The 16,175-nt window shown below is 45.4% G+C and overlaps 2 protein-coding genes and 1 pseudogene across 2 annotated transcripts; all 3 read right to left on the reverse strand.

Annotated features, from left to right (window-relative positions):
- Positions 1 to 6,151: 6,151 nt before the first annotated feature.
- On the reverse strand, positions 6,152 to 7,028 carry LOC147992185 (uncharacterized). The gene is made up of 2 exons (XM_087539927.1): positions 6,450 to 7,028; positions 6,152 to 6,374 (listed from the first exon to the last, which is right to left on the reverse strand). Exons 1-2 carry the CDS (start codon positions 7,013 to 7,015, stop codon positions 6,152 to 6,154), a joined length of 789 nt encoding a protein of 262 aa, XP_087396053.1. The 5' UTR covers positions 7,016 to 7,028.
- A 2,311-nt stretch (positions 7,029 to 9,339) lies between these two features.
- Positions 9,340 to 10,665, reverse strand: LOC125537257 (uncharacterized). Its single transcript, XM_048700554.2, has one exon. The coding sequence runs from the start codon at positions 10,400 to 10,402 to the stop codon at positions 9,812 to 9,814; it is 591 nt and encodes a 196-aa protein (XP_048556511.1). The 5' UTR covers positions 10,403 to 10,665; the 3' UTR covers positions 9,340 to 9,811.
- Positions 10,666 to 14,958: 4,293 nt separating this feature from the next.
- LOC147992186 (uncharacterized) lies at positions 14,959 to 15,832 on the reverse strand (annotated as a pseudogene).
- Between the last annotated feature and the right edge of the window lie 343 nt (positions 15,833 to 16,175).

Raw genomic sequence — 16,175 nt, forward strand, 5'->3', positions numbered from 1 at the left:
TAGGCACCACTCATAAGAAAAATCTATAGGACGTGGTATTTCTCATAAAATCAAACGCACTTCAACACAAGCCACACACGTTTACTAATATCAAAGTACATATGTCAACATCCTCAGTTCCTCCCATCTCCCATCCACCCCGATTAGTGCCACTGACATGAGATCTGATGATGATTTCACCCAAAGACAAGTAGTGCATCCATGAATCAAACACACGGATACAAATCCACTAGTAGAAAAAGGGTCAAACGTGAAGCACATTAGTGCCGGTTTGTATTTGAGCCGGTACTAATGGTACCACTAGTGCCGGTTCAAACGGATTTGCATTAATGCCGGTTCGTGTTGAACCTTTAGTACCGGTTCATGGCACGAACCGGTACTAAAGGGGTGGTGGCAGGCTGGCGTCAGGCCGGGGCCCCACGATCACCTTTAGTACCGGTTCGTGGCACGAACCGGTACTAAAGGTCTAACCTTTAGTACCGGTTCGTGCCATGAACCGGTACTAAAGGGGTCTGACCTATAGTACCGGTTGGAGACACAAACCGGCACTATAGGGCAATTTTCAAACTTGAAAAAATCATAACTAAATCATCCTAATTCAGAAAAATACATATAATATATCAAAATTTGCAGAACAAAAAGATTGATCCACTGAAACAACCATTTTTCTGTTTCGACAATTTTTTAAAATCACAAAATTCCAAAGGGAAAATAGAGTTTTTGGGCGTTTTAGACGTTTTTTTGGACGTTTTTAGCGTTTAGTGCTAGGGTTTAGATTTCAGCGTTTAGGGTTAGGTTTTATGGTCTAAACCCTTAGTTTTCACTGTTTAGCATCGAGTTTCCGACGTTTTAAGTCTCGGGTTTAGGGTTTAGGACAATTTTTGAAATGACAAATTGTAAAAGGAAAAAAAGATATGCTGTAATTTATGTTTTTTTGAATTTTGGTTAAATCTTGTCAAACCGGTCAAACAACTGATTCAAGAAATATAGAGTGTTACTAAATAATTACGCAATAATATTAGTGTTACTAAATAAGTATCTCAGTTTTTTTGAATTTTGTTCAAATCTGGTCAAACTATGGTCAAACTGTGGTCAAACTATGGTCAAACTACTTATTCAAGAAATATTAGTGTTACTACATAATTATTCAAGAATATTAGTGTTACTAAATAATTATTTCAATTTTTTGAATTTTGGTCAAATCTGGTCAAACTATGGTCAAACTTATTCAAGAAATATTAGTGTTACTAAATAATTGCTATTTTTTTAGAATAATAGTTTCAAACTCAAACGGTGAAATGTGTGACTTCATGCTCAAGCTAAACTCCTGAGGGTTAATAGGATTGACATGTTACTATTGTCAGGAAAACAACAAGTGCAGACTCGGAAACGAAGGAGAATAGAACCTGAAAGTTAAGCGTGCTCGGGCTGGAGTAGTGAGAGGGATGGGTGACTGGTCGGGAAGTTAGATGATTTGGAATGAGTGATCCACACTTGAGCAGTTAAGAGAGGTGATTAGAGACTAAATCATCAAATAATTCAGAAAAATTAAAAATAAAAAAAAATCAAATTTTTTTTCAAAATTTTCAAAAAAAAACCTTTAGTACCGGTTCGTAACACCAACCGGTACTAAAGGTCCCCCGTACCAGGGCGCGAGCTCACGCCACGTGGTGGCACTTTAGCGCCGGTTCGTGCCGAACCGGTAGTAAAGGGGGGGGGGGCTTTAGTGCCGAAACTTTAGTGCCGGTTCCATAACCGGCACTAAAGGCCCTTACAAACCGGTACTAATGGTCCGTTTTCTACTAGTGATCATTTGTGTATCTAACTGTGCATTCATATGACCATATGCTTACATACCTTTGTTAGCCGTGGTAGCTTTTGGCCAATACGTCGGGCAAAGTAGGAGGGGGGGGGGGGGCTAGAGGATGTGAAGTGTTGAAGGTTCGTAGGACGATGTAGCTAAGAGGCCGGAGATTGAAAAAATACAGGCACACACATGTGTAGACCGTGCCAATGTCATCGCCTACTATTACATGGGAAAATAAGGAGACGAAAACATAGTCATCACTGGTAGTTGAAACTAATCTTTTGAAATGTGTCTCCCGTGATGTGTGAAGCAAAAAAATGGGGAAGGCGAATTAGGGAAGTGGGACCTATAGGATTTTCTCCATAAAGCTTCGCCTCATTTTTTGGACAAATATTTTAGAAGAATTAAGGTCAAAGTTCAACCTTGAACACTCAAACTATTGACTAGTTCTAAATTTTCATCCTATATTAGATACTATACTTTTATGCTAAAAGTAGATCGACAAATTTATCCCGCACATCCAGCCCATGTTAAATTGCAGCCAAAGCTCAAATACTACTTTATTTGACATATGTTGCATGACTCATAGTAAAAAACATCTTTTTCTTTGGCTTAGTTCAAAATATACATTCCAAGATTAGCTTGTAGCCTAACAACCTATGACCCATAATTAGGCGTTGAATGTCTGCGTTGTTACACAGACACACAGTAGCCTTCATCAAGGCTCTAGCTATTTACATGCTCACAACCATGTCAGGGGTGCAATCAAGGTTGTAAATTCTAGTCCTGATACATGTGAGGTCAATGGATGATAGAAAGTGTAAGAAAGGCCCGCTTAGCATGTCTGAAAATTTAGGACATTAAAATTGAGCCACTTTCCAGTCCTCTCACGTCTTCGACATTTTCGCTCTCCCGTTTCAAAGATTTTCTCTGAGAAATTTGAGAGGATTTCTAATGTTAGGTGGGTTTTACAATTGTAATCTACAAAAGAAGAATGATATATTTATTCTACCGTGTTGATTAAGTTTTATTTATTTATTTATGATTTTTTTACTGAATCACATCTTGTTTAAATCGCCTTGTTTCCTTTGTGCTTAGCATTCAAATATAAAAATTAAGAATGCATATTTTATACATGGATAATAGGTCATCATGTTCAAACTAGACCCCATGATTAGTGGAATTGACAGTTCAAAATAGTTTGGGAGCATCTCAAAATTTCTTTGTTGCTTGTATAGAGGAATGGCTAATTCTCCGACGGTCAAATATTTTCATACATTAATGTTTTATTCCTATTTTGTATGAGCATCATTTTTTTTGTGGGGATTGTATGAGCATCGTTAATTTGGTGAATTAACTAGTGCAAAAACTGTGTACCTTGCTATTAAATATTTACCCAAAATTTACATTCAAAGTAAATTTCATGATAAATTCTACATACAAAAGAAAATTGTAGATATCTTATTTACTGGATCACATATTTGGTATCTGTAATTAATTAGCACTATCGAATGCTCTCTTTGTGTCAAGCCGGTGACCTTTGAGTCTTACCATTATTTTCTCAAAATACTTATCCTTATTTGTTTCTGGTGTAATTTTAGTCAAGCAGCTCATATTTTTATTTCACACTCGATCACTCGTCATTTCCATCAAGAAACGAGCGACTCCCTCATTTACAAACCGAATGGTAAAATGTTCTATTTATGATTACAAATCATATTTGAAGACGTTGATCGGCAGGAGTAGTAACGATCCATAGAGATGTTGAAGTAATATGTCATTGTATTGCGAAAATTTATTACACTGCTCGGTCTGCCCTTGAAGTAGAGACTAGTGGGGTGATGGAGGTTATTGCCTTTTTTCTTTTGAAATGATGGATAAAACCCCCGGCCTCAGCTACACTAGTGAACTCACCTCTTTTATTGCAAATTTACTATGGTAATATCACTACTAGTCTATCAAGCAATGTTGCAGTCAAGGCACATGATGTTTGGCTGAAGGAGATTGGAAAAGCTGATAGGTTTGCGTGAGATTGTGATCAGGAAATTAGAGAATAAAACATGTTTCACATGTGTTAGGTAATCATGTGAGAAGTGTAAGGCCCCAAAGACACTGCTTGTTTGTTGCACCATACACCCAAGTATAGTTCACATCTAGTTTTAGTGTAGAAAAATGTAATGCTTTTATGAGCAATAAAATCTCACATATATCCTGCGAAAATTTATAAGATGTGCTTACCACCACGTTATCTCGCCATGGCAGAGGTGCAATTGTGGGTGGATGATTTTAGTCCTGACATTTTGACCAACTTGCAGGAAAGACCGAGAACCAACTAATGGTAGGATGGTTTAGAGGAGGTGGTACCCCCATCTAATCCATCCAACTAGTGTGGGCATTCTATCAAGCACTTGGTGTGCAAGGTCTGGAGCTGCTGCAATGGTGAGCTCTTGGAGGAAGAGGACCACGAGCGAGTTGATGCCGCCGTCCATGACCGTGCTGACCAGTCACACCATCATCGCCGCACCAGATTCATCGTTGAAGGACTCCATGGGGGAGACTGCAAAGCGAGGCTGTCCGGCTACAGGGATCGAGCGGCGGCGGCGGTCGCGGCGCTCGTACCGGAGCCAGAGGATGAGGCGACGCAGCGGTGCAGATCGCCTGCGTCGAAGCGCGTTGAAACCCGCACCATGCTCGCCGCAAAGCACGGAGGGTGCGCGTCTAGGCTGATCGTGCTCGTGGAGCGGGGGACGGTGCCTTACAGCCTTAGGGCCTCTTTGATTCACAGGATTTTGAAAATGTAGGAATAAGAAAAGTATAGGATTGCAGTGGCATGTCAACTTGAATCCTATAGAATTAGCAAAGAGTGTTTGATGCCACATGAAAAACAAAGGAATTGTAAAAAAAGGTTGGAGTGGATGCTAGATTTCTTATGAAATGTAGTACAAAAGATTCCATAGAATAAATTCCTATAGGATCCAATCCTATGAATCAAAAGGTCGATATAGAAAAAATTCCTAAGGATTTCAATTCTCCCAAAATCCTAAATAATTTCATTGAATCAAAGGAGCCCTTAGTGGTGTAGGCTTGGGGCGCTCGGTTCGGGGCGACGTAGGGGCATCAATAGCGTCGTGGCTGACAGCGACAGAAGCAAACAGTGAGCATGAGAACGGCGAGGACCTGTACGCGGTGGCCGGGCAGGGGGTGCGCGGCGATAGCCAGGTGGTGGTGGCCTGTGTGTCCGGTGTCCTAGCGCACGACACGACCCAGACCTGTGCATGCCCACGACATGCACATGCACAAGGAAAAATAAACATGCAGCTAAACATCCTGCTGTACATCATTCGTGTCTGCCAGCGTAGGCGCATTTGAACCCAGACACGATCTCTGCAAGCTTCGGCATCCCTGACTCAGAGCCACCGCGGCCAAGGGGATGACACGACTAAACACTGCACTATCGCTAGGTTGCTGCAGCGAGCACTCTGTCAGCGAGAATGGCAGCAGCTGAGCTGCACTGCTCCCCAGACGGGCCCGGCGACCCGTCCACTCAGCAGGACTTGAACGCAAAGGGCAAGCCGTGCACCGAGTACGGTGAGTCCGACATGGGCACCAGAACTGCCGGCCACCACAAAAGTTTCTGCCGGTGGTGGTGATGAACGTGGTGCGGCGGAGGCGGGCAGCGGCAGACAGTGGCACATTGCACGCCAAATGTTTGTCAAAATGTCCATACCAGAGTAGATGGAAGGAAAGAGATACCTTGCCACGTGAGCACGACGACGGATGAAAACCTGCCGGGTTGAGGGACAAAACTTGTCTGATTTTAAGATTTGACGGTGCAAATTGTCCAATCTTGAAGTTGTGTGACCAAATCTAAACTTCGCTAAGAATTGAGGGACAAAAAAATATACTTTTCTCTAACAAATTTGATGATGTGAAAGCACTCATGCACGACAAAGTAGTAGTCATTTTGTGTCAAATTTGAATGTTGAACCCTTGCGTGCATGTACTGCCTTGACGTATAAGTTTGAGAAATGCCTTTTCACTTTCGGTGAGTGCCTCCGTATGTGATTGCTGTCCATTGCGATTCGAGAAAACGAACGCCATTTATAATAGTCTAATACAGTGGCGGAGCCAGAAAAAATGTATAACACGGGCCGACTGAAGGCAGCAACACTTCCCTACAAATTTTTGGTCAAAAAAACAGTGAAGCAGATGTAATAGCATATTTTTCATTCATTACACCACCATTCACCGTTGATACAAGAGGATATGCTATTTTTTAATTGTACATCACACAAAAGAAAAACTAGATAATAAAAGATAGAGAAACTAACTTGCTCCAGGCCTTCAACTAAATGGCACTCGACGTGATGGTTCATCGAACTCATCTATAATTGCATCTGTTGATATTCCAACAGCAATCTTCTTTTCAATATAAATTAGCAAGCAGTCCCTTAGAAATCCATCTTCCATTTTATTCCGAAGCCTTGTCTTCACAAGTTTCATGACAGAAAATGCACGTTCTGTCGTTGCCGTTGAAACCGGTAAAGTAAGAACAAGCCGAATGCGTCTGCACATTAAGAAGTAGTTGGAATTTTTAGCAATGAATAAATCAACCAATACAAGAACAGAGAACATTAGATACCTTTCAATCAAGTAATATTCATCTGATTTTCCACTAGATGCAAGCCGTTGACAAAGTTCTGATATAGTTGTCAAATTCTGAAACTTTGGGCTTGTGGGTACAATATTCTCGTAATGTCGTAACTGACATCTTAGATTATTCATTTCTTGTTCTTTAAAATCAGCAGGATAGAACTTTGAAGCCAGAGAACATATATTATATATGTTAAATGAACGGAATGAATCTTTTGGGTCCAAGGAAGTACACATGATGAGAAGCTCTGTTGCTTGTTTGTTGAATCTACAATTCAGCTCTTGTGCTTGCTGATCAACAGCAACCATGAAAATGTCACAGCGATAATGGTGCTCAACTGTAGTCTCATCCTCCGCACGAGAATTAATGAAATCCACATATAACTCACTGAAATGTGGTGTTTCTTCTACTTGTTCTTGTTCATCTACTTGCTCTTCTTCATCTACCAAGGGAGGGGCATCAACCAAATTAATCTGTTCTGGAACATCATCAGTTCTTCTTTTCTTCTCAAAAAAAGAATGCAGTGTTGCAAGCTTTCTTTTATTTTTGGCCATGGAGACAACCGATTACCCTAGAAAAATTAAACACAGACCACTATAAGACTATCCAATTTAGAGAATTGAAAAGCCAAACAAAAATTATAGAACAAATTTCAGATCTGAGAGACAGAGAAAGGGGGATCTCAAATCAAGAATATATACCTCTTTTTGTGTGCTTGCAGCGGCTTGAAGAAAGATGAGTCATCTAGCCGGCCGGCCGCGCTGCAACAGCTACAGGAGAGAGCAACTAGAAAGACTAGAAGAACGCCCGTGCGTTGCAACGGGGCCACATTAGGGTTAAGAGTTCAATATTAATCATGTTAATAATACATTTAATATTTTCATACATATCAAGTGACACTGACGACCTTTTTTGTCAATTTAGCAACGGGCTCAGTTGCAACGGGCTCTTTATACATATCAGACAACTCGCTACTACTTAAACTACAACTATGGCTACCAATATTTTTTTTGTCAATTTAGCTCAGCAATAGTGCCTGGCTTAATAGACTGCTTTGCATTCACCCCCTCAGAAGACAGAGAGAACCAACTCAACATGTCAGAAGATTAACAGAAATTTCATTTGTATGACATGAACATATAGCAGGAGCACCAACACATAGATCAGCAGAGAGCAGAGCACAACATGCACACACTCGGGCCATCTATATCATACACACACAGCAACGCACACACGCATCACGCTGGCATACACATACAGAAAAGCAGGCACACACGCATCATGCGCATTGGCCGGTGCGACGCACGCAGAGCAAGTACGTACGCACGGAGAGCAAGCTAGCAAGCACGCACGCGTCTAACCCCGCCGCTGCATGCGCTGGCAGAAGGTGAGGCAGCAAGGGAGACTGCACATTGAAGTTGTCCATGCAAGGCTGGAGGTGCTGGGACGGCGCTTGATTCGTTCCCGGTGGCGTGGAGCTTGGGAAGGCAACGCGGCGATAGTTAGTGCTCGGGGATGGGGGTTTGGGGCGGGGGCAGTCGACCCGATGGCTGGCGAAGTTAACGGGCTCGGGCGGCTGGAAATTCGGCGGGTGGCGGCGGCACAGCGCGGGGATGGGACAGGCGGAAAACCTAGCGGGCGTTCAACTACCAATACCCATGCCTTTTTTAGGGGAATTGCTTGTGAAAATAACGTGCGACGATGACTTAGCGAGCGGATCCCCTTAAAAAAGACATAGCAAGCAGATTCCCTTAAAACTGGTAAGAATGGATACGATTGATGACGTTGATAAATAGTGGTGAATGTTGGCCTAATTTACTATCATCATGCATGGAAACGAATCATCAAGAAAAAGAATACTTCCTATTACTACACTCATAGGAAGCTTCCTAATCTCTGCTACCAAACAGTTTCTGTCCAAACAAAGAAGGAAAGTTATGGACGTGATTCGAAAGGAAACAAACGTTATGAAGATTAATTAATTTAGATTTGATCTTTAGAGATTGATTGTGATTGATTCTTTTACATAAAGACATTACTAAATAATTTGCGTCAGTATGGAAAGTTCTGATCCGTTCAGTTTTTTTGTTCTGTGAGAGGGTGAAGTGAAAATAAACCGATGAAGTGGGGGAGGCGACGAAAAAAATCTACGATGGTTAACCTACGAAAAAAAACCGGACGAAAGTGGTGGGACGAAAAAAAACCTGGAAGCGAGACTACCAACTGCTCCATTACCCACGCCTTTTTTTAGGGGAATTGCTTGTGAAAATAACGTGCGACGACGACTTAGCGAGTGGATCCCCTTAAAAAAGACATAGCGACCAGATTCCCTTAAAACTGGTAGGAATGGATACGATTGATGACGTTGATAAATAGTGGTGAATGTTGGCCTAATTTACTATCATCATGCATGGAAACGAATTATCAAGAAAAAGAATACTTTCTATTACTACACTCATAGGAAGTTTCCTAATCTCTGCTACCAAACAGTTTCTGCCCAAATAAGGAAGGAAAGTTATGGACGTGATTCGGAAGGAAACAAACGTTATGAAGATTAATTAATTTAGATTTGATCTTTAGAGATTGATTGTGATTGATTCTTTTACATAAAGACATTATTAAATAATTTGCGTCAGTATGGAAAGTTCTGATCCGTTCAGTTTTTTTCGTTGTGTGAGAGGATGAAGTGAAAATAAACCGATGAAGTGGAGGAGGCGACGAAAAAAATCTACGACGGTTAACCTACGAAAAAAACCGGACGAAAGTGGTGGGACGAAAAAAAAACCTGGAAGCGAGACTACCAACTGCTTCATTAGAAGTAGAGATTTAGAAGATTTGGGGGCTAGTGGTTTGTCTCCATGGATGAGTAGGAGAGAGCAACTAGAAAGATTTAGGAGATTTGGGGGCTAGTGGTTTGTCTCCATGGATGAGCAGAGCAAAGGGGGACCAAGGAAAGGGAAAGGTGGGAAGAGGAATCACGTGTGGCTGGAAGACAAGGGTGGCTTTGCCTCTTTGTGTTTGGGATCAGCTTTTGGGAATTGGGATAGAATAACACTAGAGAAAAGTCAAGTCTTCTACAGGATTCATTGTGCCATTTTTGCTGTTGCTCATCAGTTAGGGAGGGCCACAAGGCCCAGAACAGCATAACACACAACTTCTGAAACAAAAGATTGCTACTCTAAATTTTTTTTTTGGCATGTTGGCCCGGGCCTTGGCCCTTGCTGGTCCCCTGCTGTCTCCGCCGTTGGTCTAATACACCTTCAGAACAAGGACAACCAACGCGTGCACAAGACAAACATACGTAGGAGTACATCGGTACGGGTACGCAATCATGCAGTACAATCCTACGACTATATTGTACCGTTGTGCACGGCGGCCAACATGGAGTACACGGCCCTGATCAGCTCCACGGAGACGTGGAGCACCGAGACCGGCACGCTGAGCAGCAGCAGCGCCACGACCGCCGCGCCGAACGCCGGCCGCTCGCGCGCCAGCAATGCGAACAGGGCGCCGAGTGCCTCGCGCAGGGCGGCAACGTACAGCACGTAATGCCGACGCTCCAGCTCTGTCCACTCAGCCGGGGGCGCGAAGACGTCGACGCCACCCTCGTACTCTGGCTCTTCCTCGTCCTCCTCGTCAGCTGATGCCGCCTCCACCTCGCGGATGCGCCGCCACAGCGTGTCCATGCCCTCGTCGACCATCCGCCCGTCCGAATCCAACGGCGAGTCCGTGGGCTCGAACTCGCCGCCGTCGTCCCGCGGACGACCGCCTCCCGACGCGAGGCAGAGGATCACTCTGCTCCCGACGGCGCGACGATCGCCGAACCGTAGCGTCGCCGCCGCGGGAGACGGCCGGAAGAAGTCGACGCGCTGGCGGGGGAGCAGCATGCGCTGCGCGCTCCAAGCGCCACAGGCCCTTCCCGCTGCCATGCGCATTGCCATGAGCCTACTACAGCTACAATGGCCAACAAGACAAGAGCGCGCGCGGAGCTCAACGCAAGGTGCTGCTATGGCGGGGGCGGGAACGTGCTGGCTTATATACTGGCCAAGCCGCCATAGGGTGGCGTGGACCGGCGTAGCGGAGTGGGCTAGCTTTGCCTTAGGAGGAACGAAGAGGGCAGAGCGTGGCGGAAATTCGCCGTGGCAGCCTAGCCCAATTTGGCCGTAGGGCGAGGGGAAAAGGTGAGCGGGGAATGGATGGTCTTGCGCCGTCGCGTCGGCATCTCCAAATGGGTTAGTTTGGCAGGGCGGCTCAGCCATGGCGTGTCCGCGTGCGCGAGCGCGTCCGTTGGCCTGTACGCCGCGGGCGGCCCTGTTCGCGCGCCTGACCACCAAGGACCCGGTGTCGTGTAGCCCGGTTTGTCAATTTAGCAACGGATCCAGCCATGATGGTGATGTATAGAATGTTGGATCCGGCCACGACGAAGACGACAAAGATGCTCCAGGACACGATCCTCCCTAGGCGTACTCAATCTCCGTCACGGTGAGCTCCCAATTGTTTCTGACCTTCGCACCCATGTATTTTTGTAGGGGGTAGTTGTCGTATGCTTATGTTTTTTTTGTAGGAGTAGTTGCTCTATGCTTATGGATTTTATTTGTACGTGAAGATGGTGTATGGTTATGGATTTTCTTTGTAGGGTTAGCCATTTTTTTGAAACAGGAAGGTGGCAGACTGCCAACCTTATATTTCAAAACAGGCAGAGCCTGATGAGGTGACAAGTACAAAGCAAAACTTGGCCATTGCACCAAGGTGCAAAGCACAAGTGAAACAGAAAAGGAGGGGGGGGGGGGGGGAAGCAAATTGCATCACTGGGTGGTAAATTTCTGGCACCAGAACTGAATGTCCTCTTTTACTGATTGACTATGGGCTCTATTGCTCCAGAGATGCAGCATGTTTGCTGCATAGAAGCTAAGGTAATTCTCAGTCCAAACCTTGCAGTTGAAAACCCGGTCATTCCTAGCATGCCATAGAGTGAGAGCACACGCTGCAAATGCAACATTCCAGTGTCGTTTGAAACTGAGCTGGTGTTGCGCTTGTTGGACGAAAACTAGGATGCCAAGCGCCGAGCGAGCCAAAGAACCCTACGCCAGTTTATTCCAAAGAGCAGCTGCCGGAGCACATCGCAGTAGCAGATGATCAACGGACTCCACCGCAGGGCAAGTGTCACAGTGTGCGAACGGTGCAACAGCAGACCAGCCCTTCTTAACCATATTATCCCTGGTGTTTGGACGGCCTTTGAAAGCAAGCCATAGGAAGATCTTATGCTTTAAAGGAATCAACGAATCCCAAGCCCAGGGGCTGAAAGACGCAGAAATCCCCTGGAAAGTGAGCAAACTGTAGAATTGTTTTGTGCTGAGCTGTCCAGAGCCGGATACAGGGGTGCGTATGTCTTCATTCATTGGGTTAGGGGCAACATCAAACAAAAGTTCATGCAAGGCCAGAAGCTCAACTGCTGCCGTTCGGGAGAGAGTAGGATGCAGTTGTATGACCCATGATCCATTAGCATACTGTGAGAGCACGGAACAGGCTGGTTGAGACGCGAAAGAAAACAATGTGGGATACAGCAGACAGAGACGACCTGCATCCAGCCATTGGTCCATCCAGAAGGAGATCAAAGTGCCAGAACCCAGGACGCATCTAGAGGAGTTAACCACCAGAGGGATAAGATCCTTGAAACCTTTCCAGATAGCTGTATCTCGGCTGCGGGCACCATGAGGGACAGTAGACTGACAATAGTGTGTGGCAAACCAGCTATAACAGGGAAGCAAATTGCATCACTGGGTGGTAAATTTCTGGCACCAGAACTGAATGTCCTCTTTTACTGATTGACTATGGGCTCTATTGCTCCAGAGATGCAGCATGTTTGCTGCATAGAAGCTAAGGTAATTCTCAGTCCAAACCTTGCAGTTGAAAACCCGGTCATTCCTAGCATGCCATAGAGTGAGAGCACACGCTGCAAATGCAACATTCCAGTGTCATTTGAAACTGAGCTGGTGTTGCGCTTGTTGGACGAAAACTAGGATGCCAGGCGCCGAGCGAGCCAAAGAACCCTGCGCCAGTTTATTCCAAAGAGCAGCTGCCGGAGCACATCGCAGTAGCAGATGATCAACGGACTCCACCGCAGGGCAAGTGTCACAGTGTGCGAACGGTGCAATAGCAGACCAGCCCTTCTTAACCATATTATCCCTGGTGTTTGGACGGCCTTTGAAAGCAAGCCATAGGAAGATCTTATGCTTTAAAGGAATCAGCGAATCCCAAACCCAGGGGCTGAAAGACGCAGAAATCCCCTGGAAAGTGAGCAAACTGTAGAAGTGTTTTGTGCTGAGCTGTCCAGAGCCGGATACAGGGGTGCGTATGTCTTCATTCATTGGGTTAGGGGCAACATTAAACAAAAGTTCATGCAAGGCCAGAAGCTCAACTACTGCCGTTCGGGAGAGAGTAGGATGCAGTTGTATGACCCATGATCCATTAGCATACTGTGAGAGCACGGAACAGGCTGGTTGAGACGCGAAAGAAAACAATGTGGGATACAGCAGACAGAGACAACCTGCATCCAGCCATTGGTCCATCCAGAAGGAGATCAAAGTGCCAGAACCCAGGACGCATCTAGAGGAGTTAACCACCAGAGGGATAAGATCCTTGAAACCTTTCCAGATAGCTGTATCTCGGCTGCGGGCACCATGAGGGACAGTAGATTGACAATAGTGTGTGGCAAACCAGCTATAACAGGGAATATCAGAGCTCTGTAGGATCTTGGAAACCAATTTGCACATCATGGTTTGATTGTGTGCGTGGAGCTGTCGAACACCCAAGCCACCATTGATATGAGGTAGAGAGACTGTATCCCAAGCGACCAAACATTGACCACCTTTGATCTTGTTCTTACCTTGCCAGAAAAGAGCACCCAGCAACCCTTCCAACTTTGCAATGGATTCCATAGGCCAGGGGAAACAAGCCATGAAGTAACTTGGAATGCCTGCTAGTACCGAGTTGATGAGGGTTAGCCGCCCACCTAGAGATAGGTAAGTGGCTAACCATCCAGAGAGGCGACGATCAACCTTGTGGATGACAGGCATCAGCATACCATGGTTTATTTTGTGCAATGATAGAGGCAAGCCCAAATACGTGCAAGGAAAAGAGGAAACAGGGCAACCAAGGATCTGAGCAATGGCAGAGGCAATGTTTGCATCCACTGAGACAGGCACTAGGGTGCTCTTGTGAAAGTTTATAGTAAGCCCAGAAAAACCAGAGAAAGCTGAGAGGACTGCCTTAATTATTTCCGCTTGTTGCGTGCTGCCATGAAAAAGAATCAGTGTGTCGTCTGCATACTGTAGGACCGGGAAGAAGCTGTCTGAACCAAGGGGGTGCAGCAAGGAACCAGCTTGAAACAACTGACAGCACATCCTCTAGAGCACATCAGCCACAAGGATGAAAAGGTACGGGGAGAGAGAATCCCCCTGTCGAAAACCTTTCTTTGCCATGATGGGAGGACCCATCTCCCCATTGAGTAGAACCCTAGAGCTGCCAGTAGACAAGAGGGCACATATCTAGTTAGTCCATACTTGTGGAAATCCCCTGGCATCAAGGATCTTGTGAAGGCAGCACCAACTGACGCTGTCAAAGGCCTTATGAAAATCTAGCTTTAACGCAATGACTGGCAGTTTCCTTTTTTGGGCAAACTGGATCATTTCAGCAGCTAAGGCAAAGTTCTCAATGATTGATCTACCCTTCACGAAGCCAGACTGAAGCGTGTGGATCAAATGAGGAATCCAAACTTTGAGCCGACAAGCCAGAACCTTAGAGGCCAACTTAGGCAAGCTGTGCACTAGGGAAATCGGCCTAAAGTCACGAATTTCCATAGGTGTATCTTTTTTGGCAGCAGTGTAATGTAAGCAGAGTTGATGCCCGAGAGGTCGACTTCATTCTTATGGAAAGCATCAAAGAACCTTAACAGATCATCCTTTATCAACAGCTTGAAGGCCTTATAAAACTCATTGGTAAAACCATCAGGGCCTGGGCTTCGGTTATTAGGAGAACAGTTGATAGCTTGCATGATCTCAGCCCAGGAGAACTCAGCAGTAATCTCTGACAGGTCAAGCGGAGTATAAAGAGAGCCAACATCAACAGTATCCATGGAGGTTGCAGGCTGTCCCAAGATATCCTTGAAATAATCAGTAGCCAGGCGCAACTTCTGAGAAGTGTCAAAAAACTCCACCCCGTCCTGAACAAGCACTCTGATCTTATTACGACGAGCTTGGCAGTTGGCCGCTGCGTGAAAGAACTGGGTATTCTCGTCCCCAGATACACACCATCGCAGTTTGGCTCTTCTACGCCAAGCAGCAGTTTGCCAGAGGATCAGTTGCTCAGCCCTAGCAGTCACAAAAACCCTGAGCTGTGCTTCGATGGAAGAAAGTGATCTCAACTCTTCAACAACATTCAAATAAGCCACAACATGCTTATTATTGTTCACGAGGATTCGTAAACTAGGCTTCGAACGTCACCACTGCCGCAGTGCAGCGCGTACACGCCTCATTTTGAAACTGATCAAGGAAGCGGCAGAGCGGATCTCACGAGTGCCACAAGACCAAGCCCGGGAAATGCTGTTTCGAGGCTCCTCCAACTCCAGCCCAGTGGTTTTCCATACGAAACAACTTACTTCTTGGCATGCTGGTGCAGAAGGACAGGAGCAAGGGTGCATGATCGGACGTCGTTGTGGGTATGCAGGAGACAGTTGATTGCAGAAAGCTGAGATTCCAAGCTGCATTGACAAGCACCCGATCCAAGCGGACAAGAGTAGGTTGCTCTCTCTTATTAGACCAAGTAAACAGTCGATTATCGATCTGAACATCATCCAAAGCCTGGTCCCGGATCCAAGAGTTAAAAGTGTCCATCAAACTCTAGTTGACCTGACCACGAGATTTCTCATGTGCATATCTGTACATATTGAAGTCTCCCAACACCACCCAGGGCATGTCAGGGGGACTTGCAACACTGCTGACAGCCTCAAAGAAGTTCGGCCTCTCATGGTGCAGATAGGGTGCATAGATAGCTGTGAGGAAGAACATGTTGTTTGTTGATGTAGAAACCATCTTCAGAGTGACATGGAACTTGTGAAACGCTACCACTTGGCCGAGAAACATAGCGGGGTCCCAGGCAACCAAGATGCCCCCGGCCACACCATCAGACAGAGTAACAGCATGTTCCTTGAGATTTGTGGGCAAGAACGCTCGTAACTTGAAGGGGGAAATGGACGACAGCTTTGTTTCCTGCAGACACACAACACTAGGGCAGCAAGAGGTTATAGTGTCGCGGACCAATGAGCACTTGTCGTCCTCGCCGAGTCCACGAACATTCTAGTTCAGAATCTTCATAGTGCAGAAATGAACACACAGCCCAGAGCAGGGAAACTAAAATGCATATGTAGTATGATCATGGAGAGATAGACAGAACATAGAGACATGATTGATAACTGGGGGGAGCAGCATACAGACTCAGGACCAAACAACCATAACGAACTACGGGTCTTGAAGAAAAACATAGCTATACTAGCTAGAGACGCAAGGTAAAAAAGAGGCAAGAGAGGACTATAGATCGTCTCGCAATACAGATAACTTAGACCAACAACTGTAGGCAACACTGCCCGAAAGCTCAGACTAGAGGCGCCTAGTCTAACCATTGAAAGAACTGAAGACACATGCAGGGGAAACAGGAGCT

The sequence above is a fragment of the Triticum urartu genome, chromosome 1A, assembly GCF_056163025.1.
Source record: "Triticum urartu cultivar PI428250 chromosome 1A, HENAU_Tu73, whole genome shotgun sequence".
Classification (NCBI taxonomy): domain Eukaryota; kingdom Viridiplantae; phylum Streptophyta; class Magnoliopsida; order Poales; family Poaceae; genus Triticum; species Triticum urartu.